The sequence below is a fragment of the Rhopilema esculentum genome, chromosome 5 (genome assembly GCF_057945365.1).
Source record: "Rhopilema esculentum isolate cy_ngs chromosome 5, ASM5794536v1, whole genome shotgun sequence".
NCBI classification, from domain to species: Eukaryota; Metazoa; Cnidaria; class Scyphozoa; order Rhizostomeae; family Rhizostomatidae; genus Rhopilema; species Rhopilema esculentum.
In genome coordinates, this window is record NC_142819.1 from 5,748,973 (window position 1) to 5,775,316 (window position 26,344).

The 26,344-nt window shown below is 36.4% G+C and overlaps 1 protein-coding gene across 1 annotated transcript; it reads right to left on the reverse strand.

The window, feature by feature from the left end:
- Positions 1–1,699: 1,699 nt before the first annotated feature.
- On the reverse strand, positions 1,700–25,328 carry LOC135690121 (protein phosphatase 3 catalytic subunit alpha). The gene is made up of 12 exons (XM_065207593.2): positions 25,134–25,328; positions 24,607–24,807; positions 13,049–13,173; positions 11,603–11,714; positions 11,000–11,145; positions 9,935–10,074; positions 8,807–8,884; positions 7,926–8,020; positions 6,898–7,023; positions 6,194–6,353; positions 4,946–5,043; positions 1,700–3,639 (listed from the first exon to the last, which is right to left on the reverse strand). The coding sequence occupies exons 1-12, from the start codon at positions 25,180–25,182 to the stop codon at positions 3,494–3,496; spliced, it is 1,476 nt and encodes a 491-aa protein (XP_065063665.1). The 5' UTR covers positions 25,183–25,328; the 3' UTR covers positions 1,700–3,493.
- Positions 25,329–26,344: the final 1,016 nt, after the last annotated feature.

Consider the following 26,344-nt stretch of genomic DNA (forward strand, 5'->3'; position numbering starts at 1 on the left):
TATTGCATTCCTTCCAGGCAACAGCTTTAATATTTAAAATAATTTTTCCTTAGTTATTTCTGCGTTAAGAAAGAACAGTTTCAAAGAAAATGCTAGTAGACACAAAAAAGTTGCTGAAATAACTTCAACCCATAAACAATGCTCATACCAAAGACAAGTAAAACTCGTGAAAGAGAATAGGATGGCGTTGCATTCCACTCTAAAACGTCTTCAAAGTACCCCCTTTCATTTTTACCCTCTTCACTTTTACCACTCCACTTTCACCTCTTTGACCCTCGCCACTTTCTTATGTGGCAGCAACAGCCCTCTAAAATTAACACAGTTTGGGAAAAGATTTCACGTTTCAAAATTTAATGTCTATTAGTAATACCCACCATTTTTTGGTGGTAGGTACTACATTTGGATATACAGTTTACTTTGTGGGTATATTGTCATATATTGTGTTTTAATTCAATAGGACAATAAACTTTGATACCTTCAGTCAAGTTGTTTACGCCGTTTTTGTTGTAGTTCGTAGTTCGCAATATCATACTCACCACTGAAATATGAACGTTCTTCCTGAGGGTTAACTATTATCATTAGAATATATTACAGGTACTACATTTGGATATACAGTTTGTGAGTATATTTCAAAATTTCATTCCAGCTCGTGTTCGAAACCTACGGATTTTGCCTTTTGCACTCTCTGGCAGATATACAGTCGTTTCGTTTTAACCTAGCAATCTATTTATTATGTCAAGTGCTAATTATGTTACTATAATTTGACGAAAAATCGATCAGATATCTAGGCAGTGGAATGTGGGTTTCGCGGATATCGATCCAAAACAAAGGCCAAGATGGAGACCGGGAGGGTTAATTTCACAAAGGCATAGTGCTGCATTCAGTAAAGAGGAGATTCAAGGATAACCCTACTATAGCTGTTAAGATGCCTGGCTATTAAGATGCCTGTTTGCGTTTGTGGAACAGCAAAAGAAGATAATGAACATTATCTCCTGCATTGCCCATTGTACGACATAATGCGTTGTGATCTCCTTGGTCAACGGTCAACTCTCGGAAATTCCTGGTTTAGACATTTCATATGATTCAAAATCCTTATGCACACTGCTTCTGTATGAATGTCCATTCTTGAACGTATTTGCTAACAGAATAATTATGGAAGCTACAATATCCTTTCTTAAAGAAACAAAACGATTTGATTGAATGCAGTTACCCCATATATATTTTTTATTATTATATTTTGTTTTGGTTAAATAACTTAAATAACTTTTTTTGGTTTGTTCCTTGCCCCTTTGTTGGCTTGAGTGACAAAATGGTTAAATATATTGTAAGTGCCATTTATAGAGGTAACTTGATGATATGAAGTAGCTGTTGCCTAGCCTTAATGTTTTAATTACTTAAATTTAAAAAAAATGCTTGGATAGCAAGTTAACGAATAATGAACTTAAACAAGTGCATCTGGAAATCACAGACACATAAATATTGTCATTCTTTGCATTCATGGGCAAATTACATTGTTTACATGTGTTAAGGGGGGGGGGGGGGAGGCGGGTTAGTTATCCGCAAAGTGTACACAACTGTACACTGGTTGACAGGTTCAGGAAAACAGGATTTTAGGTTTATCTGTTTTAAAGATGCTTCCATACATACAGTATGTATCTCATGTAATATTTAAGACTTTGGAGGCAAAAAAGGGACGATCTAGCAGCAATTTTTGAGAAATATCCATAAAGCAAAATTACTTGTTCTTAATCATCTTCCTCCTGCCAAATACCTGCGAAGCGTGCTTTACATGCAACTGCCATTTTACTGACGTCTAATCAACGGTCAAAATTTGCAATCAAGAAACTAACTTGGATATTGAGAAAAAGGGAAAAAATTATTATCTAGAAATTGTTGAAAGGGAGGTTGGCGTAGAATTTGAGTCACTCTTGTTGATATGATCCTCTATAACGTTGTCTTAAAATAATCATTACATTGAAAAACGAAATTATTATAGACAGATAGAAACCTGGCCATTTAGTTCAATTTTAAAAGCCTTTTTAGATTATTTGAAAGAAGTCTCTAACAGGATGTGATCAAGCTAGGGTGCTTTAAATATAGTAACTTAACAATTTTCACATGTTGTAGCTCCAGTAAATAGTAGAAGATGCCATTGCCACAACAATTCTATGCTTGTGTCAAGTGATAAGCCTACTCTTTACACGAGAGAAAAAATGATGATATCTGCTTTTTGTTTCTGACGCCTTAAAAACTGAGAACACTTCAATCGCCAACCTTAATTTACCTGAAGAAGGATAATCCCACCGAAATCAAAAGCAAAATAACCCTTCATGTAAACGCAAAACTAGAAACGGTACAGGAATCAATACGTAAGTAAGCATTTTTAAACAAGTTATATAAGTAGAGTACATTACCACCTAAGGCCAGGTACATAGGCCCTAACGTATTTGAAAAAATGAAAACGCATCCGTGAATGGTTTCAAGTGTACAACTAACTAAACTTTTAAAATTCAATATGGATTTTGAAGAATTGGGATCACCGTATTCAAAGCTATTGTATCCAAGCATTCTTTAAACATTAAAAACATTTGAAAGCGAATGTTTCAACCAAAAACATGCAACCCTTAATCACAGTTCAATCCAGAGGTGCACATTGCTCCATGAAAACAGATCCGCGAAACATTGATGATGTTGAGAGTACAATTACAGGACAGAATTACTACGAAGTATCAACAGATAAAAAACCATAATCTAATGGTACAAAGTTATGATGGTGAAATAGATAAAGGGAATAATTGTGTTAGGTAAATTACTTAATTCCACACCTAAGGAGTAGATAAATCAGAGCAAAACGAAAAAAGAGTCTAGAACACTACACCTATCTTGACTGTAAATGAATAATAAAAACTTTAACTTTCCATAATACAGTTAGTTGGTATGCATTAAAGTTAATAGCGCTATTACCAAAGACTTGCTACACTCTTGCTGTCCCTGGCTCTACTGATGTCTAAAGTGGCCAGTTCTAGTAAGAATGTAGGTACGCGCTTAGGATGTTGGCAAGCGCATTATCGGAGGCAAAGGAACACAAGATATATCATTTACTGAAAATTGATGCTTATAACCAAAATTGGCATTAAGTCTTGTTAAATTTTTGAAGCAAAAGAAACAAGATACACCTCTGGAACAATCTGCAGACAACAATGACAGTTCAATAAAAACTATTAGAAAGCAGCCATTCAAGCAAATGGCCAAGATTCTTACACGATAAAAGGACTGTATATGCATGGATAATAAATAATGGCCATTTTACCGACAGACAGGCATAGGACGCTGCACATCTACCCATCTCAATACAATCTGTAGCTGCGTTGTAGACCTGTCCGGGACATTTTTATAACCAGGAGTCCTTGCTTTTCTTTTAACACAATCTCCTGCCATTTTATCTGTGAAAGTTGACTAAAATTTAATGTTTTCATAAGCTTAAGTCCATGCGTCAAACTTTACCAATTTTGTTTTTACTTGGCAAGCTGCTGCGTTCCAGCGACTGCTTCCTTGGCGGCATGCGTTCGTTTGCTCGATCCAGACTCTTTGCCTCATCGAATCCAGCAATTTTGTGATTTGGTGCTAGTTCAGTTAAAGCTGGGAGTAATAATAAATAATTAAGTCTTACAGCATGACAATCTGTTAAAATTGCTTTTAAAGTTCAACAAAATTTTACTTAACTTGACTTGATATATTCTATAAGGTCTCGATGGGATTTTGATGAGGTTTAGAAGAGATTTGGAAAATTACCCTTGGAGACCAAGAGAGAAAATTAACTCCTTCTGTCCACACAATGGCGGCTTTTTCGTTTGTATGTAGATCGACTCCTAAACTGCTAGATGGAAGGACGACCGGGCTCTGCCAATTGCGAAACATGTCGTCATTATAGAGTTTGACACAATCTGGGTTGTCTAAAAGATGTTGACCGATGGCAGAATCATTTGTTATAACAGTGTTTCTAGACCTACAAAATCGACGAGGCTGCTCTTCTCGACAACATGTTTCAGAAAATTGGAAGAGCACGGTCGTCCTTCCATCTAGCAGATTTGGAAACTAAACTTAAGATTCTTAAATAATTGAAAATAAATGGACGGGGAGAAAAGCAAAAACTAAATAACAATAATGAGAAAAACTATAATAATGCCAATAAAAGTTGTCAAAAAAATGGATTTATATTGTCAATAATATGAGAAGCTTCCAAAAAGATCTGCGATAAATGCCAAACAACCTTTTTGTTGAAAGGCAGATTTCATTTTCGTGAGGCGAAACTATTTCGTAGTAATAGGGTCCTTATCTAACAAGAAATATTTTAAATCGACTCTTAGTTTTAACGAGAATTAGGCGCAATTGTAGAGTTGAAGTCAAAAGAATGGATAAAAGGGGGTTATTAACCGACCCTAGGACAAATTCTACAACTCAGAAAGCTGATTTTTGCCTTTGACAAAAGAAAACCCGAACAAGGTTATTGTTTGCTTAGACTGTGTGTCTTGTAGCTTACAGTGCATCAAGTTCGTCAATAAAATTGTTGCCCACTTTACTTCGAAATTAGGTAAAACACTACGTCAATGAATCAAAAGGGTACGGAATGGAAATGTAATTAATAGTTCTGTGTAATCGATGGTTGGTTACTTCCATGAAATGCATTTTCAGATGGTAGTTTTTCCACCACCACCCTGGCAGACCAAATGTGCCACGCCCATATTCGCCGAATTACTGAACATTCGTTAAATTTTAGACCGAATAACCGAATAGGAAATCCCAAAGAAGGACATCCCTAGTACCTCTAACCCTAACCCTAACCCTAACCCTAACCCTAACGAAAAAACTAACTGACGACTTCGCTATAAAAGAGCAACGGCGTCAAACACCCACGCACGGCATGGTAGGAAAGAAACTGGCTTACCGGAATAAAGAGAGTCCTTGCCTCCTGCTAGAAGACCAGCTGGGAGAGCACCTGATGGCGTGAGACCTTTCAGCTGCAGGATGCTCTCACTCTCTTCTCTGAAACAGGCAAACAGCACATTAGACTACAAAAACAGTTTTATTTTTTCTGACTGAGATCGATGAATGTGATATCTGAGAACTATGTTTGAAGATTAGTTTTAATCGAAGCAAGAGAAAATCTATAAGAGAATATAGGCTTTTGGGACAAGATTAAGTTCTTGGGATAAAGTTCTAAATTAACTTATCCAACAAGCAGCATTGTTTCAAAAAGGTTGCATTTAATTGGAAACGTAAGATATCATTTACATCATCAGAAATTTAAACATAAGTCTATTGAGACGATCGATTTCGATATTTCATGAAAGAAATAAATTGATTAGGAGATTACCAAGGCAGGTGGCTACCAACGAACATCTAAAGTATGAAGTATGAATGCATTTTGTGGCGAGTTCAAGGTCAGGAATATTTCTTTCCCTACACGCAAAGTCGTATAGAACAGGAACGTTCTCAGTTACAACTCCGCGTAATGCAATCATCACGCAACTATTCTTTACCTATATCTCTACTACTTCTATACGTAAGTGAAAACGATTGTTGATTGTTCAAAAGGCATTCAAAACTGCACTCAAAACGAGGCAGGATGCTACCTCCTTAATTTTACGATTCACATTACCATCCGGCCTTTTAAACCACTGGCATTGAATAACTTCATTACATTATTTGAACATCTAATCTTTAAAAAGTGAGCCAAAATTCTAGTGCAAAGCAGGGCTGTAATACTGCCAGAATCAATCAGATGAATAACATAGCCTAGAAAGTATCTTTAGAAAATATATATGCAGAAAGTTCCAAGAAGAAAATGTAACGATACCCTTAGAGCATCTTTATCAGTGAAAGCTAGTACCACAAAACAGCTAATAATCACAAACTTAATTCCTTTCAAAATTACTTGGAAAACCTAGTAGCTTGCCCTGTGTATCTATGCTTTTAATCTCTTTTCCTGAATACAACTATTGAGCTTTCCCTCGCCTATCTCCCAAGGACAAAGTTGATAGTTAAGAAAAATATAACAAACACCCTACAATTCCTAATCCCCTACAACGTTTTAAAGAAAACAAACATTGTTCCAAGGGAGAGAGGGGGATAACTGAACTCATTATTGAAAGCTGACGTTAGCGGTACATCGATGGCAGGTAATTGGTCATACCTGAGAACTGTAAACACTCTAGCCATTTTACCAATAGCGCGTATTTTGTTTTTGATGATTTCTTTGCGTTTTGCAGAGGTTTGCTCATCGATGTCTTCTTCATCAGACGTAAGCTCTTCATCGGTGCAAATGTTCAGTACATTAACAAGCATCTCGGTCACTATGGAAAGAGGAATGACAGTAGGAATTAGGGGTTCAAATCTTAGAATAAAATAACATCACACTCCTGCTTATAAGGGTACACTCACCGTGGCTGGGTTTGCAAAAAATAAGAACGTAAGAATGTGTCCAGAAAAAAAAGAAGAAGAAAAAACCGTATGTTTACGGCGGAATATTGCAAAATAATTTGTAAACAAAGTCTCAAGAACATTCAGTGCTTTTAAGACTGCCTTTTAAGACAAACGCCTGCAATTTTAGGGAAGCAACATCCCCTTACCCAACCCCCCCCCTAAAAAGCGGCTCCCATTGCAAGGAGCTATCATGTATAAACCCAGTATTAACTGTTTGCTTGAGTCTTGCGAGAACATGATATACCTCTTCCGGGCATTTTGCATGTCACAACAACTCCGTCACAACAAGGAAGAAGAGCAGACCAAAATAAAACTGCTTTACAAGCTGTTCTTCCATTTTACGAGCTTGCTAGTATCAACAAAAGTTTTGACCTTGCTTCAAAGCAATAAAAGTTTGAAATTGCATAACATTACCTTTCTCTCCTACAAATGGAATGGACCAGGTAAAAACATCCATGAAGTTTGGCAACCAGTATGGGTGAGGGGAACAGTTGAACTGCCGGATGTTCATAACATTGTTCTCATACTTCAAAACCGCAGCTACAAGAAAGAAAATACAACTAAATAATTCCAAAGTATAGCGAAGTTGATCAATGGTGGCAAAACACGACTAATCTTTTTTTACTGAACTTCGCCAAACTTTTCTAAATAGCGGTCAGAAGGGGAACTTGAGTGGGCGAGGGGGGGGGTGTAATTTGCTTCCCATTTGTTTTGTTTAAAACATTAAAAAGCGATGGAAGACAAAAACGAACAAAATGGCTGCTCCAGTTGTTTTAGCGGTGGAGTTAACTGAAGTAAAAGTTTAGTAGGAATCTATCTAGTGCCGATGTTACTGGGCTCAGCCAAGAGAGACGGGGATGTTATTCGCCGAAGACCCCCGGTTAACTGAAAGCTTATGAAGCATGCTTAAGCTCCTTTGGCCCCCGTGTCACAACTCCTGTTTCATGTTACCGTAAACTGTATTTTAAATTTGTTTAGGAGAGAAACAGAAAACAATGATTAAACATATGACTGTTTGAATTTCTAGTCCTGATTCTACATCTGGCAAGGCCTTACAAAATGAGAAAGGTAAACATTGTTACTGAACACAATTCTTCGATCAGATGAAGCATGGGACATCCAGCTAATTAAATTTAGATCAAACGGCAAATCATATTAGTAGGACAACTGGTTTATTAGCTTTAAGCAAATGGATGGTTTTGTTGTTTTGCAGGGCAGTCATCATCAACGACGAATTACAATAAAATTCTAACGATCTATTCTGAGCTTGCATACACCTGCTCGACTCACCGGCTCAGGTGGAAGGCTCTTTGCATTCGCTGTCCAATCGATGTGATCTCATAAACGGATCAACATACGAGTCACAAAAACCGATTAAATTTGAATATGTTTGGTTTGAGATAAGACTTACGGCAACAATCTAACTCTTAAGTCGTGCATACCTTTATTGTTGTAAACATCCAAATAGTTCGGTGCTGAGAAGATTGTGATTAACGACGGAAAACCAGTAGTCTGACTTTTACGGTACATTCGATAACTAGAAAGACAAATGCGTTTTCTTGATAGCTTTACACGGGGTTACAACAAAAAGAAACAAAATATTTTGGAAAACTTTAAGTTTAGTAATAAGATGTACACGTAGGTACATATCTGTTCATCTACAACACTTTCACAACAAAAGCTTCGTTAATAGGTTTTGCAGTTAGGTTATAACCAAGAAACGCAACAGGGTAACTTCGCTTTTATTCATAACCCATAAAATATCCCATTTTTTTCTCCCATACTACATTCTCCAATCTATTTTCCAAACACAACCGGACTCCCATATCATGACGTCAGCATCGTAGTAATCGTTTTCCCATCTTCATTAGCTATAAAAATCTCAACAACTGCCATTTCGCAAATAAGACCTCTTCTTTCAAACTTTATTAGCTACAAATCCGCAGCCTCCATTTGACGGAGTTTCGTGCTAATATTTGAGTCCATAAACATACCTGGGTCGACAATTCACTGGGTATCTACACATACTTAGATATCACATGTTTGCTGTGAAATCAAACATTAAGGCCTGATCTATAGACCACAGATCCGGTGTTTTAACAAAATAATTAGCAGCCAAGTAACGGGTGGATTTGCAAAAGGAGAAATCAGACTAAGTTTACAAGGAAACATCTTTCTAAAGCTTATTACTGGATACAAGGTCAATTATCAAAACGAAATTATATCCAACCAAGAAATATTTCTCACTGACTGTAATGAAGAGGCTACTCTTCACGGAAGAAAATAGAAGTTATATCACTGAACAGAGAACGCAGATACATACCCCGCATCTTGAGCTTCGTGTGCACGTATAATTGACAACAGATTATTTTGCTGTAGAAACTCGCAGCATGCACTATAGCTGAAAGAGAAGAGCGACAAAACATGAGTCTTGTAGACATTTTAGGGAATTTTTAAGATAAAATAGGTAGGATAAAATATCAACTGAAAGCAACTCAAATAGCATCAAGAAGTGCAAAGACTTTCAGTCTAAAGCAATTGAAAGAGCCTCAGTTTCAAGCAACAGAAGGAGCCTCAGTTTCAAGCAAAGAACTTTAAGAATCGATCTCCAAGATGTGCATAAACCATTGGCTGAAAAAGCAGGTGACAAACTGTGTAAGGAAAACACTAGTCCACGCTACGTATAATATATGTTAAAATTTCGTATCACAACTTTTACTCCTTCGCCTGTGACTCTCCAGCCATTTCCACTGGAGTCAATTAGGCTTTTACCAGGACGGTTAAGCTTTTTCTATGAAAAGAGCTATCTTTCAAGTGCTTTTCCTAATTCTCACATTGTGATAAAAGCTGATTAAGTTTTTGTGGAAGTTTAAAAACGGTTGCATCTACAATGAATCGCATAGATCCAAAAAGAAGGGCAAGAAGATGCCTGTTACGGCGGAAATTTATTCTGGGCCTACAGCATAATTAGTTAGGGAAGCCTCCCCAATGTTGCCAAGGGGTAAAAACTTGCTGTTAGGGGGACAAAAGGCTAACGTCCGAATTATGAATAAAATTGTTTCGGCCCAATGATCTTCTGAATTACAGGCAAAAATCTAGTCAAGCTGTAATCTTTGATGGATATAAATTCAGCCGAGGGAATACCCAACTATTGACAAGATAAAGTAGATATCCAATCTGTGTCTTTGTTTAAAATGGCCGTTTCCCAGGTGTGACCAACGTTTAAAGCATTGGGCTTTGGTGTTGTAAGGATCTTTCAATATATGGCCACCATCATACAATTTTTCACAGTTCCAATGAAGTTTCACTTGATTAAGAAACCAATTCAACACTAAAAGAATAATGGACTGAGAAACGTATCTGGAAAGACATCGCATTGCAGAGCTTTTTAAATAATTAATTTGTTTTACTTATCATATTTAAAAGAAAGTAAGAAAAGACAAAAGTTTACCTGTAAAAGTATGAACAGCCCCTTACACTGTTGTGTGTGAAGTGTTCGTTCGTTTTCTCACTGCCATAATCCTCTAGCGGGTCGGACCAGAGTATATCGCACATTGGTCCGAAAGCCGGCGGTTCTTTGAACCGGTCAATCTACAGAGAATATTAGTAATTCCGGTCAAACTACAGAGAATATTGAAAATTCCGGTCAATCTACAGAGAATATTAGTAACTCCGGTCAAACTACAGATAATATTAATAATTCCGGTCAATCTACAGAGAATATTAAATATTCCGGTCAATCTACAGAGAATATTAGTAATTCCGGTCAATCTACAGAGAATATTAGTAATTCCGGTCAATCTACAGAAAATATCAATAATTCCGGTCAATCTACAGAGAATATTAGTAATTCCGGTCAATCTACAGAAAATATCAATAATTCCGGTCAATCTACAGAGAATATTAGTAATTCCGGTCAATCTACAGAGAATATTAGTAATTCCGGTCAATCTACAGAGAATATTAGTAATTCCGGTCAATCTACAGAAAATATCAATAATTCCGGTCAATCTACAGAGAATATTAGTAATTCCGGTCAATCTACAGAAAATATCAATAATTCCGGTAAATCTACAGAGAATATTAAAAATTCTGGCCAATCTACAGAAATATTAGTAATTCCGGTCATCTACAGAGAATATTAGTAATTCCGGTCAATCTACAGAAAATATCAATAATTCCCGTCAATCTACAGAGAATATCAATAATTCCGGTCATTCTACATAGAATGTTAATAATTCCGGTCAATCTACAGAGAATATTAATAATTCCGGTCATTCTACAAAGAATATTAATTATGTTATAAAATTAGTTTTAGTTGTTCAAGTTGCTATTCTATCGGCTTTACATGAATCTACTGTGAAGCGTATGGAGACCATAGGATGATAATTTCATAAACAGTGAATTGAATATAAATAATAATAAATCTTTACGTCATTTTTGGAAATAGAAGGTCATTTTATGAAGACAGAAGGTTTAGCAAGGGCAAATCTAGAAAACAAATATAATGAGAAACCTTTTTGACGTCATCCAGTGTATGTATCTCGGGAGATAGCCCGCCGTGAAGACAAATAAATTGCTGATTGAGAAGAGCAGCTAAGGGGAGGCAGTCAAATGCTTCCATGCAAGCATCGTAAACAGCTTCAGAATATTTGATTTTGCCTACGGTTAATTGGAATAAAATTATTGATATCATTTAGTAAAAAATTGGTATTCGAAAAATGTCTAAAACAAAGCCTAAAACAAATTATATGCTGAAGGTATACACAAATATTGATACGCTTTTAGGATCCGGCTGCATAAAACATTCCAATCATCAGAATGTAAACAGTGAAATTTGAATGATATTGGTTATAAGCATTCGATGACGTCATAACAATCTGAGGGGCGGATCACAAAATTCTTGCTTTACGAGGCAAATGGATCACTTTGTCTAGGTCTAATTTCCTTCCAATATGTCAAATAATGTCTTGTAGCATAAAAAATCTAAAAATGTTCAGTGGAATCTCGCTGCTAGGGACACCGCTTAGTACGAATTTAAAAGATTTACGGCGTGCAGCTATGAAAACTTGCACGGCTAGATAATAATGCCGTTGCTACTCAAACACCAGTTACTTACATTCAGTTTTGAAAGTGAAGTACTCAGTCAAATGCCGACATTCGTGATTTCCACGTAGCAAGAACAGCGTTTTAGGGTATAAAATTTTCAGTGACCACAAATATAGAACACACTGAAAAAGAAAATTAAAAATTGAGCGACAAATAGATAAGAACCTGTGAAATAAAAAAATTAATTAGTATATACCCATTATTTCAATTAATTCAATGTAAAAAAATTTCTGAACTTCTAAGTTGGAGAAAAAGATTGTCGATGTGACCCAACTTTTAATAACTGACATTTGCTACTTTAAGTGATAGGCCTTCCGTGCATTAGATAGAACTTTAAAATTATCAAATTATCACATGCTCGAATTGCTAACGAATGTATGGATAAGTAGGCATTAAAAACATCATAACAGAAGAGGGTATACTCGAATATGCTGAGTCGCGATTTGCGTTCTACAACACTAGGTGAATTTAAAATTGATCACACTCGTTATCTCACACTGGTTTTGAAGACTAGTTTAATCGACGGTCAATTGCAAACAATGGCTGATAAAATTACACGAAACTTCAGTGATCGCATCAAAAGCAAATGACTCTCTGCAGACGACGCCTGTTTACAATGATACAAGCCTAATTTCGCCTGTAACTGCAGACGAAAATCTGCTAGCATGAATTTACTTCTTAAAATATTTATTATGCAGCATTCAATTTTCTGGTTTGCAAAAAAATAATGTTTCCTCCCGATAACCACTCAAGTAAATAAAAAAAGAGAACTTACGAACATATTTTTTAGCTCAAAAATTTTAATTAAAGTTTGGGTTTAAAAATTTGTTCAGGGGATGAAAATCTTGGACAATTCTCGTTACGTACCATTTAAAGATTATCAACAGGTGCAGCCCAACACTTTGTTACCCTGGTGGAGTGGGGAAGGGGAAGGGGAAGGGGTGGGGAAGGGGAAGGGAAGGGGGAGGGTGGAGTTGAGAGGGAGGGAATCATTAAACCTTGCGTAGCAATATGATACTTCTAGTCGATTTGGATCAGATTACATTTTGTAAACTTAAAAGAAAATCGTTAATCTTATGGAAATTTCGACTCTAAATAAAATAACACACACACACCGAGCCTTAACCATAAAAATGTGTCATTGTAACAGTTTGCCTATGGGTATTATACTCGTCGACTTCAAACAGTTGGATGTGTGCTTTTCTTTAATAACAAAATTAGATGTACGGAACGTTAAGTCCGGCACTGCGGGAATTATGAGAAACTGTAGGTTTGGGCTGGGGAAATCGACAAGCCTTTTGACGGTTCTGTTTTGCAACAATAAAAGGCCGTAAAAAGTAGCCCTCACTCAATGGGGTGCTGACACACCTTGAATAATCAGGATTGACACTGGGTGAGGGGAAAAACTCTTTTATAGCGCATGTTTAAAAGATAATTTGCTATTCATAATTCTTACCTCTATTGAGAAGTATCCTCTATCGACGTAATCTCCCAAGAATAAATACCGCGTTGTTGCTGGGTTCCCGCCAACTTCAAATAACTTTACCAGATCGTAAAACTGTCCATGAATGTCCCCACAAACTGCAAAAAAGCAAAAATTTCACACTTACAATATTACATGATATTCTGTAATATTACATTCGAATGTGATAACGAAACATCATATCTTTTCCTCCAGCACAACCTATGCTTATACTTTTACCATTGTAAATTTCATCAGCATAGTGTAAAACACGTCGATTATATAGAATATACAATATACGTTGATAGTGGACAAAGCTAAGCCGAGATTCCGCGTAAAACTCAGCTTGATGAGAGCTGTTACTCATGATACAGGCATTGGGTATCAAAGTAGATGAGACCCTTCTGTTTTTGACAGATGATGCTGAGATTGGGTACTCCCCCCCCCCCTGCCACTCAACGTTGATTCATTTTCTGTGAAAATATATTAGATGGAAGAGAGTTTATACAGTGTTTTATTGATCATCTGGTTTTGTTGTGACAGACGAGGGAGCGGTCATTCGAAGGCTGGTCAATCGAAGGCCGGTCAATCGAAGGCCGGTCAATCGAAGACCGGTCAATCGAAGGCCGGTCAATGGAGGGCCGGTCAATCGAGGGCCGGTCAATTGAAGGCCGGTCAATCGAAGGCCGGTCAATGGAGGGCCTGCCAATTGAAGGCCGGTCAATCGAGGGCCTGCCAATTGAAGGCCGGTCAATCGAAGGCCGGTCAATGGAGGGCCTGCCAATTGAAGGCCAGTCAGTTGAAGGCCCATCAATCAAAGACCGGTCGGAGGCCTGTCAATCGAAAGCCGGTCAATCGAAAGCCGGTCAATCGAAAGCCGGTCAATCGAAGGCCGGCCAATCGAAGGAACATCACGATGATTGCATACTATAAAATCGTAGGATTTCTAACTCAGCACTAAGTAGTTGAAAAAGCAGCTCTATGCTATAATTCAATACCACATAAGCACCGACAAACACATTGCGATGACTTCTAATTTTATCCTTTGCAAAGTTTAGTGGATAAAGGTAGTCAATCAAATAAAGGTAGTCAGCGTGTTCGAGTTGATCAGACACGATGTGTTCGAGTTGTTGATCAGGTATGTTGATCAGGTACAGTGCGTTTGGGTTGATGGGGGTACCATCAATGGCAAACGGACTCGCAGTGAACATCACAATGTTCACTCGCAGTGAACATCACATCTGAATAGAGAAATAGAGAAATAGAGAAATACAGGATACAGGCATAACAGGTGACAAAAGTATATGGAAAAGCCACATAAATGAATAGCTAGTAACGATACAAACAACGCACTGATGAGCGAGGAGAAGCTGAGCAAGAATAATAATAAGTAGATGAATGCTTCTACAAAGAACTCACTACCTGAACTCAGTCGAAAAAAAGAAAGGAAGAAAACTAGGAGCCGACCCATGCGTCATGAGACAAGAAAAAACAGATTTGAAGAAAAAATAAATTCAACTTTGATCTTCCAACAAACAAAACATTTTAAACATTAGACAAAATGTGCAAAGAAACAGTTGCAGAAATTTTTGACTGTCTGTTTGAAATAAGTTGATAGTAGATCCAACATTAGCTTTATATGGCGTTCGGTTTGCACACCTGGCAGTATTCTATCTACCAGTGTATTCATTTGAATTTCAAAGCAGAGCGTCTATCCAGCCACCAGTTTTTAAGCTTGTGCGTGCACCACAGTGTTTGGTCAGCTGCAAACAGATGAGGGTTATCAATGCAGCAAATTCGAATGAATGGTTAAATAACTGGTGCTTGCTTCCAAATTGCTTAACCTATGATTAATCAAAAGTAATGATTAATTTTGTTGTGTAATCCCCTTAATACTATTCATCGGAAAAGCCGGGGGGAAGGGGTAGGGGTTTTGATCGACTCCCGAAAACTCCCTATCGGTTTTCTGTTGTTTCCATAACAAATTCGTGGTTGGGAGATAAAGGTCCCTCGCCTTTCTCGTAATTTTCCGGCTCATGTGGCTAGCTGTCATAAATAATACCGTAAATTCTCTTTTAGGCCCCCCTCTCAATTAAGCTCCCCTTTTATAGCCTCGACGGATCCGAAGACAAAGGTTGAATGTGCCATGTGAGAGACTTTTAATAAAATTACAGGACTTTGGTACTTAGAGAGATAAATTCAACCCTTTCGAACGCTCGTGAATATGCTCAACTTTCGCTTAAGAATATATGTTTGGTGCCTTTGATGACAACAATCTCCCCTTCATCGCTTTGTATCTGTTATTTGGAATAAAAATACCCAAACTAGACTAGATTATCACTTAAATGAAAAATTTGATGAAACAAAAAATGCAACACCCTTTATGGGAGACAATAGCTAAAAAAGGTTGATGATTTTGTCTATGTATTCTTTAGTTTACAAGCTTCATCCATATGCAAGGTGCGAGGATGGCTCAGTTGTTAGAGGCGCTGACCACAGATCCAAGGGTCCGTGGTGCGACTCCCTGACATGGCTAAACTTTCACTCAGAAAGGGCAGAGTCGCCAGCTCTCCATAATTCCAGGCGTAGGAATCATGAGGTGTGGTCACACCAAGAGGAAGGGCCAGGATACTGCTTGATAAGCATAGCTTCTCAGTGTCCTAAAAACTACCTTCGAATGCTAGGTAACAACAAATACAAATACAAATACAAATACAAATACAAATACAAATACAGGTCCCATGCCACAAATTTCAAGGTGGAGGGGCTTCAAAACAGGGCCTCTATGGAAAAACTTTGCTCACCAAAAATTTGGGGGGTCCGCCCTCGTGAATTGGGCCCTGGGAAGGTATCTTATATGGGAAGGGACTTCGCCGTTGACAAATGACACTTTTCTTGCCTTTATCTTTCTGTATAAAGTTACCTAATATATGAAGGTCGTCTCTAATTTTCTCTAAATTCGGCACCTTTCTAATCACCAAAGGCGTAAAAGCGTTTTTGAATATATTTGGAGATGGAAATTTTCGGTTTTTGAGTGGTGAATAAGCATTACTAAAAAGCGGCAGAGCGGTACACTGACAATGGGAATATTTCTAGGTTCAGGAACCGTTTCGATCTTACCGTGTCAAAACACAGATGAGAGTACTTCGACCCGCTCCATTTTCCCTGACGGTTTCCAGACTCTGACTTATCGGCCACTTCATAAACAAAGATTCATAAAGACCAGAATTCCGAATGAGTTTTGGATTTATTCTGTGAATTACACAATTTTTGAAGAAACAGTCTAGTTTTTGAGTTGACATGAAAAGAGGCCGTTAACAAGAGAGGCCGTAAATAGTATCCATAAAAACAAAGGTATGATTTGGGAAAATGTCCATGCAGTTTTATGTCTATAAAAAGATGAAGACAAAACTCCAACTAGCCGATTCAGATTTTCCATTTACAACATTAAACACAAATCAACTATGTGGGAAAATACTTTGTGATTCAACAGGAACCAGAGATTACAACAGCATTAATAAAAGGAAATGAAACCCAAACAAACTGAATCATTTGTCCGTAAATTGACGAAATTTTCGCTAAAAATAATTACGAAAATCTTACGGGTTTCTGTGCATTAAGGAATTAAAAAAAGTTTCTTACAAAGGCCAAAATTGCAGTAATTTCGGTCACTAAGAATAAACAAAGAGGTTTTCTTGATTATCAATTGTTTGCAAATTTGATCTACATTGTCACAGATAAATTAAATTCACTGTTACAACATTGATTTATAATAGAAACACCAGGATTTTCTGATCACTTTCCGCTTATCCTTTGTTGGTTCGTTTCGGCTACATTTCAGATAACTTATGCAACATATGTCTAATTAGGCCAGAGAAAAGAAAGCTTTTCAAATCCTAGATTTGCAAAGGCGTGGAGCGCAAAACGAAGGGAGAAAATGAAATATTAACTTGTGGTGAAATCATAGAAACGGTCCTGTAAAAAAGTAAAAATTAAATGTAAGACAGGCTAATTGCAGACAAATATAACGACCTTTGAGAAATTAAGCTTTACTTGAATACAAAAGTCACAACCTTTCATGTAGTTGTGGACACAGCATACAGTTGAGCCCCTAGGCATAATACTTAAAGGAGCAAGGCATGATCCTTGCGGAATGCTACACCGACAACCGGTCATCTAATTAACTTTTCAAAAAGCAATAAGAAAAAGTATTATTATAAAACCTATTTTAGCTTTTCAGCATAAAGCGAAAGTATGTTTTCAAATGATAGCTTGTTTCAGAGCCATTTTTAAATTTTGTGCCACCGAAAAAAGGTTTTTCTCGCTACTCTTAAGGTGACATGTACGTCACAAATTAAAAGAAATGCAAAAAGCATATTTCGCCCAAATCAGCATTTATTCTCTAATCTTTTACCAAATTTATGATCTAAAATCGAAAACAGTTCACTATGATGAGCAACACCTATACGAAAACGTAAGGAGAAATCTTAAGGTTTAAAAAAATATTTGTCCTAAGATTTCGTGATTTGAATATAATTTCCAATGGCGAGAAAACAAAACTTCTGCCTGGCGAAATATTACCGTACTAAATATTTTTGCCACAAGCACTGTCATAAAAGAGAGAAATTAGGCATGGTCCGGCCTACCAAAAACTACCCTTAGAACCTCGAACGTCTTGAATCTAGGAAAGTAGCAAAACCTGATTTATTTTCTACTTCTAATTCTCAACACGATTCAACTGACGTCACTAAAAAATACAATTGAAGGTAACTGAAACGAACAAAGAAGAAAGTCTGGCCAGGTGGTGATGCTTGAATATAAGCCAATCAAAATAAAGGCCCTTCGGCTAACTTATTAGTAGCCAGCATGGATATGCCACTGAGTAAGGATACAAACACTGCCGAATTGAGAAGAATCCTATATTGAAAATCCCATATACTGAATAAAAGTTAAAATGACCTCAAAGATACACTACAGCAATTAAACTACGAAAAAGGTTCATCTAAAGCCGGATAAACAGCAAAACACTAGCATTCCTTTTAAATATTGATAAGCATAGTACCTATAATGCTAGCTTTACAGAGTGCAACCGGGTATAGTAAGATACATCATACATGAGTTACTACGCTCAGATGAGCTTAAAATGAAACAGCTATATATCTGCAGCCAAGGATGTCTGAGCGCTGAAGCCCACGGGGGAATGGGGAGATCAACGCGCTATCCCCGGGGGTAAATCATATAGAGTTTGCTTTTAATGTTTCTCTTGAAATTCAGGGTTCTACCTTCTCACCCTAGAGAATTCCTTGGTTGGTTCAAATCATCCATCACCGACGATCATATACAATACACATCTGGATGTGAAAATGCAAAATCTGAAAATGCAGTATGCTTGAATCGTAAACAAATGTTCCTGTCTTCGTCACATGCATTATTGATATGGGTGGACATTAGTTTCCAGATCAAAGACTACTAGATGAGCTTTTGGGCTGGATGAAACAGATGACACTTCAAGCAGTGAATCTCACAGAATAATGTCATGTATTCGCATGGAAAGGGATGCGGACACTGTCTGGGGGTGAAAACGTACATAAGTGATTGGTTCTTTAGACGGGCAAAAAACAACTGACAAAATTGGATTCACTGGTACAGATAGAGAAGGTAAGATGGATAACAACCCGTGATCCACTACGTTCCAAGAGGGACGGAAACAAGCAAGAAGCACAGAGGTTTTTTTCACATGGAAATTAATTCGGCGATGTGTGTAGGGAGGTAACTCCACGCCATAGTACCATTTCCACACCGCAATAAAGATTTAAACATAAAATAAAACTGAATTTGGCTTTTAACACACCGCTGTAATGCTCAGTGGGTGCCAAAAAAATTCGTTTGGGGGTAATAAAAAGAAGAGAAATCAATGTAAAAGAGACCATCTCTTGCAGCATTAATGTCGATTAATTCTAGGCAAAACAGCAAATTCAATATGGGCTTTGAGAAGTATTACAGAGGAGTTTGACCGAAGCAAACTAATGCAGGTGCTACGAAAGCTAGTGAAAAGTTATGTAACTGGCTTACATGTGTGACTAGCTTCAACATCAATTACAAAGCACTGAAAGTGGAGGAGCTTCCCAAAGAGGTCTGAAACGAGGATGGCAATCGGGATTTTCGAAAGAAGAAAAAAGTGCGAAAATTAGTGAGTCTTGTGGCGCTCTATTAACTTTATAATTCCACTTTAAACAAAATTACAAGCAAGCAGAGAAAATTATTTTTGTCACTTAACTTTTTATCATATTACAAAAAGGGTCGAGAATGAGCGAAAAAGGAATAAAGTTCAGAAAGTTGATATCTTCTTCAAAATTCTCATGTGGCTAGCAATAAACAGCCAAGTATTTTTGCAAAGAATGAAAACGAACAAACTACTTGCGGAAATGATTTCCAGTCATTGACAAACGAAAGGCAGGTGACGAAAAACGCAGCATACTGTAAACAATAGTAATTAAGCATGATGAATAGGTTTTATATGGATCGTCTTGCATACAAAGGAAAACTGAATTATGTTTCTCGTCTTGAAGAAAACTGTTTGCATAAAGTTCATTTTCAATTCTTTCAATTTTACAAATCCAGAAAACTATGATAGACAATAAAGCCGATCTGCATTAAAATAATGTAAGCTTCAGTCTTGCATTAACAGCTACGTGAAAGGAGTCTGGATATGAGCTACGCTGTTGTAAATGTCAGCTACAATATTGTTACAAACAATTTATAAAGAATTTTTCATAAAGATCTTCAAGGAAATACATTGGTGCTAGCCCACACAAAAGATTACTGGTTTTCGTGGCTGCATAATCAATCTTTGCAACACAAAGAACAGTGACTACATTGTTACAGTACAATACCAGCAAGATATACGAACACCCTAGTCAATATTATGATTCTTTTAACATGTGTTTCAGAAGACAAGGATCTGAGAGGATATGTAAGAGAGGGATTATAGCATCAAGGAACTAATTAGTCATGACAGGAATATAGATGAAGAATAATTTCAGATGGAAAGTGTAGTACAAATTCTGGCACACGCGGCTAAGATAGCTGTAAACAGGAAGAGTTGAAAAACCCAGATATTTTATCCATTACTAGCTAAGCTATCATGACTATCCTGGATACGATTCTTGCTCCAAGTCATGACAAAATTATGACATTAATTAGACAGAGATCCATTTAGTACACAAAATTAATTTAGTTTAGTGAGCTTTATAATGATAGTGTTAATGAGTTCAAAAAACGATCTTGGATCTTAACAACAGAAAGGCGTACACCAACCTACAGCTCTTTCAATATCTGTTAGATTGTAGTGGCATCAACTTGTAAATTAGGGATCTTAAGCTCGACTGCTAGTTGAATATTTGGAAATCATTGTATCCTACTTTAATATGCATCAAATGCACTTCCTATTTATATTCAGGCTCACTAAGAGAGTGCAATCTTCTAATTTCACTTAGTGGCTAAACAATAACACATAATATAAATGTAATATAATGAAAATTACTGCTTTACCGGTTGGTGATAAAGTTGTATAGGCAGAGCTGTACACACTTTTGGAGTGTAGAACAGGATGGTTCTAATTTGCTACCAAGAGTTACATGCTTAATGCATACATTAGGCAACTGTAACTTTTCCATGTCTCTCCATGTCTTAGATATGGACAATTGACTGTTGATTGATTAAGCATGAAATTTAGAGTAGCAACATAGAACACCAAAAGTTCTAAACACCAAAAGTGAATATTTATAATTGTTCTTTACTTGGATCAGAGAATCTATGAAAACACTATATAAAATTTCTTAATGGCAAAATTAGTTGTACCTGTAACAAACAGACCAGAATATGGTCACTTAGGCACAGGCTCTTGCTCTTTCATATCAAATCACTGTATGTTGGTCTTGGGTCAAAACATTACCAAACAGGCTGAATTCAATATCAAATATACAATACAGTTCAATATTTGATACTGTGTCCTTACAGAGTTTGTTCAACAGAGATATCATCTCTTTACCTTATTTTGCTGAAATCAGGTAAAATGTATTGGGATATGGATCTTTATATTGGTTTGCCATACTTTCTAGCATTTACCAAATGTAAAAAGTATATTTAAGAGTGAAATAAGACATCCATTCTATACACAGATTTCAAATCTAATAACAAACAACTTATTGAACTCTATGTTTGGTAATTCAATCTGAGAATAATGAATGCGGTATTTGATGGGTGACCAGGTAACCACAGCTAAAACGTTTCCCTTTCTTTCCTAATGGAAACTTCATTTCAGCTAGTTGAATAGCTGTTCTTGGCACATTGCAAAAATACAATCTTAACAGAGTGAATAGAAAGTGACCATATTTCCTCAGATTTCTGTTACTAAGGGATACATAAGATGTTATCAAGCATTTCAAAAGATTTTGAAAACTAGAATTAGAGGGGAAATGCCAAATTCCCTTTTTTTAGTCTTAAACCATGTATTTCTTTCCATTGTCTTGGATATGGAATAGTCAATGTGTATTTTTGTATGTATGTGCATCTTTGCTTCATCCTTAGTAAGTTAGCTACAGTGCATGAAACCTCTCACCCTGGCTGCTTTGTTATATTACATATATTAAGAGTTGCAAAAGCATGATTCTAGACTCAGAATTTGCAATTCATAGCCTGGCTGCATCAGCACAAAAGCCCTGCAAAAAAGCTCCACTAGTAGGAATGAGTGGGAAACCACACAAGAAGGGTAGTTACAGAAGAATATTTGTGTTTTTTTACAAAGAGTAAGTCAAGAAGAAATTTCTATTTCCCTAAATATCTGAGGTAGGGTATTTCTTTTTGTAACATTAAATGATAATCAAAGTTCCTTTGAGTGGAATATGTTTCACCAGCAAACAAAATTTAATCATTTTGTATTTCTTTAAACATTTTCAGAAGTCGTACTAAGGAAAATAGTTCTTAGGAATTTCAACTTCAAAATATTCTAAAAGTACATTGAAAACTTCTGTCCAAACCATAAGTGCTGAATCTAGATATTTCTAAAAATTACCCAAGTTTATGTCTTCAGTAAACTAAATGAAACCTCAATAACTGTAAAAATACCAGGACACAACAAGATTACTTGCAATAATTTAAGCAACAAATGTGATACAAAACCTTGAAATACTTGAATATGCACATACTGCCAGATAAAATCACTTTGACCAAGTACTTACTCTAATATCTAAAAATATCTCAAGGACAAAAGTGTGGTACTAGCTATTGAAGAAGCTCCTTCTACGTCATTAATTTGATGCATTTAAACAGTATTTTTCTGTGGATAACTTAAAACTACTTACAGACACTTTTTACTTTTAGCATTACAAATTAAGCAAAACACACACATATAATTTACTAGGGGTGCCCACTCCTCAATTAGTTTATAAACTACTGAGAGAATTTCCGCCTTTAAATACTTCCCTGTGTATAATACTAGCTTGTTTGTCTACACTTTATTTGCTCCATAATGTTATTCAATTATTAAACTTCCTTTTACATTGTTTATACCTTTTAAAAGTGGATTAATGTGAGTTTGTAACAAATGCAAGTATACAGAGGAATTAACTAAAATAAAAACTGAACTGAACTGAAACAAACTACATGGTTATAAAGACAGGAAAGGGGAAAAGAGAGCAAGTTGGTCAATGTTATTCATGATTTGTGATATCATTAAAAAGATAAAATGTGAGATAACATATGGAGTCATCAACTTCAATGTCTGTTTAACTGTTATATATAAATTAATTCAGTAGGCCAGCAGAATGGTCCTAAAGTCCTTGTAAACTATGGAAATACTAATTCTTTAAGAATCAATCAAAGGTCTATAATCAGAATGAAGAATTGTTACGAGAGAAAAATACTAAGCAGTTTGTACAAAAAATTCTTGGAATTATAACAATGTATTGAGCATGATATTGGGTGTGTAGAGAAGGGTATGCAAGCAAAACTAATAGCCAAATGCCACCAGGAAATTCTGTAAACTCTTCTGTATTGATTTAAATTATAATCATTTAAAGTAAAAACACAAAATATATATATATACAGAGATGCATAAAATGGATCAAAATTTTTGCTTTCTATTGTAGAAGAATTCCCTTTTCAAATATTCCAAAACAAATTCAAGCATAAATGATTAGTTTCAGTACTCTAAGTGAACAAACAGTATGACTAATCACGAAAATGTCTGACTAATACTTCAAACAATCAAGGAATCTAGTTGAAAACTCTGATTTTAATGTAATTGGTTGCAATTAAATTTCAATATATTAAACAAATGATTGGCCTTTGAAGGATGGAATTGAGTAAAAATATCGCTAAAACATCATTTGCACTTGATCACATTTTAAATTATTGCATAAGGAAACTGGAAATTGGCTACGAGGATGTCAAAGGGAGTGTCATACCAAAATCTGTATAATTGAATTAAAACATAAATAAAAAGAAAGACTGTGAAATGTGTACTTGTTATTGTGATTGCACAGCTCTGATTGAATCAATTTATATGATTAACAACTAAAAAACCTGAGATTCTTAAGAAATAAGAGGCTAATCTTAATATAATTAGTTGTTAATGTTCCCAATAAACTTGCTTTATAGGATTAAAAGTTAGATAAGAATGAACATGATTCATTTCATATTACTAAAAAATTTAACCAAATAAAACATATATTTTCCAGGACTGGAATACAAAAACACAATTTCTTTATTTAAAAATGCATAACTTATATGCTTTAGCTTATGATCTAGAGCGAAGCATGCTTTTCCAAAATTCTTGAAAAAAAGTTTCCTTTTTTCAAATTATTGAAAGTAAAAGAAGGCATCCTGATATCAGTCCAGTGCTACAAATCCAATTATGACAATGTCTTACTGAACAAGAGAACACAGTGAACACAGGTACAACATGCAAGACTGAAGTGCAAATTGGCAGCCATTGAAATGGCATCTAGTAGTGTCTGCTATATGTTAATGCCTTCCTTTTCTACATACTGGCCTAAATTGTATCAAGTGGAATTACACCCGAAGGTGTATAACCACCTGCCTGCAAGTCAACAGAAAACTTTACAATTTAGCAGTTAGAGGTAAAAGACTGCCATGGACTAACACTATGAGGCTCATTAGATACAGGTGTACAGTTGTTCATTCCAAGTTAACAAACACACTTGGTTGAAAAATTATGGTTCGTTGGGTTGCTGTCCACGTTATGAGCCCAAGGAGAGAGAAATTGGTTTGTTCACAAAATTAATTTCAGCTATGAAACGAGAGCCAAAAATGTAACCAATGCAAGCCACATATTGCTGCATACAACGCAATGCAACCCCCTTCTTAGCAAGTCAATTTTTTCGTACGATCAATGATTGGTTATTGTAATACGGATAGTCTGGCCTAGTCACTTGTAAGACGCCCAGCCCACAAACATCTCTCCTTTCCCGATCTAAGAACAAAAGTATTTATATATCAAATAATATCATCATAGAGAAAGATACTCTTACCAGTAATAGGTGCCTCCACATCCAACATCGTTTTCTCTTGGCGAAGAATATTTGCACCTTCATTTATGATGTGTAGAGCAGCTTCATCTTCAAGTCGGCCTTCCAAGATAAAATGGGCCTTAATCACATCGGCTCTCGGTTTGCCATTCGCGTCTAAGATCTCCTTTATAGTCAGTCGATGTGTTGGGGGCATCGGAACATCTTTGAAAAAAGAAAGAAAGTTGATGTTAAAGGGTGAAGCGGCCAATCTTCGCCAACAAGTATGCGAATCATCGCAGATTCGACTCGGACAATAAGCCAGCTAATACAGCGTATATTAAATCATCTAAAACATGAAAAATGTCTTCGCCGAGCAAACAGCCTAATTCCATAGTAATCACCAACACTCCGAACCACTAACTGGCGAAGAAACCTTAACAGCAATTTAAAACTTCCGCGAGGACGTATCCTGATAACTCGCTTCACTGTTTTCATTGCCGTACATCAAGTATGCAGCAAGAGCGCAAAAAGCAGCTAAGAATACTAACGTTTTAGGATGCGTTCCTTTGTGGGCAGCTTTCCTTCCTGTGTCGCCATATTGCAAGGTCACTCGTCTATAAATGATAAGAATTTTGCAGTGTATCCTAAAGACAAACCGCGATAAAATTTGCTAAAGTTCAACACATCTTTTCATTAATGACGATCAATATGGCAGCCAACAACAATCTTCGAAATCATCTTTTGTTGGACTGGTACTGCCCTGTGTAGCGCATGCGTACAATGCACTAGCGTTCCTTGGTTACAAGATCGACCTCCATCATTTTCCGTCCTCAATTCCCGCTTGATGCATATTCAACAATAAAATATATAAAATAAATCTTCGTTATTATTCTAATCGTCTTTAGTTCGCCATTCATAAGATCATCATCATGTTTTCAGTTTTCTATTTGAATTTTACATAAAACAATATTGCTCTTTGTTGTGCTGTATTAATCATTGCGGTGCGGAGTCATTCAATTCAAAGTTCGATTTGACGCAAGTGACCCTTGGCTAAAATAGACGTGACACTGATGCAAAAAACAAGCAGAAGTGAACACGGAAAGGTAAACTGGCCTCTAAAGAAACAGTTATGAGAAATGAGTAGAAAAGCAAGATATCTAGTTAGAACCATAGGCCAAATTGCATTCTCAAAAGCAAACGATTGCCACTCAAGAATTTTGGCAAAGGTTTCAACCAAGGTCAGAAAAAGACGTAGGTAGGTAATACTGGTTGAGTACACAATCGAAAACCACCGATTCTCTTCGAAACGTTTGGCAAACTTTTGTCAAAATGGAAATACTCTTTTTGGGACACTTTTGATAGAAGAACGACGTAATGACGTTGCGTTGAATCGAATGTGCAAAGGAAATTGTTCAGATATGGGCAGGGACGCCGGAGCCGATAAAGGGCAAGGGGGGGGGGGCAGAAATTTAGAAAGGGCATCTTTAGTGGCTAGAATGGCGCATATAATTAGCAGTGAAAGGTCTACGATAATTTTACAGAAGTAACTATCAACGTTTGAATGCTTGATTTTTCGTTCATCTTAACATATCTTTTGTAATCATCTATTACTTTTGAGCAAAAAAGAATAATAATAGCATACGAGCCGTTGGGAATTGTGGTTAACGTTACATCTTTAAAGAAAAAATGACTGTATCTAAAATTGTTATTTTCTAAAAAGGGGCATATTTGCCCCCTCTGCCCCTTCCAGTTACGACAA

Excerpts from the sequence above, each read along its gene's own strand:
- LOC135690121 (XM_065207593.2), bottom strand. The coding sequence starts at position 25,182 with ATGGCGACACAGGAAGGAAAGCTGCCCACAAAGGAACGCATCCTAAAA. Across the intron at positions 11,715-13,048 it reads GAGGATACTTCTCAATAGAG|TGTGTTCTATATTTGTGGTC; the intron begins GTAAGAATTATG and ends TTTCTTTTTCAG. Across the intron at positions 5,044-6,193 it reads AGAGTGTTTACAGTTCTCAG|AGAAGAGAGTGAGAGCATCC; the intron begins GTATGACCAATT and ends TGCCTGTTTCAG.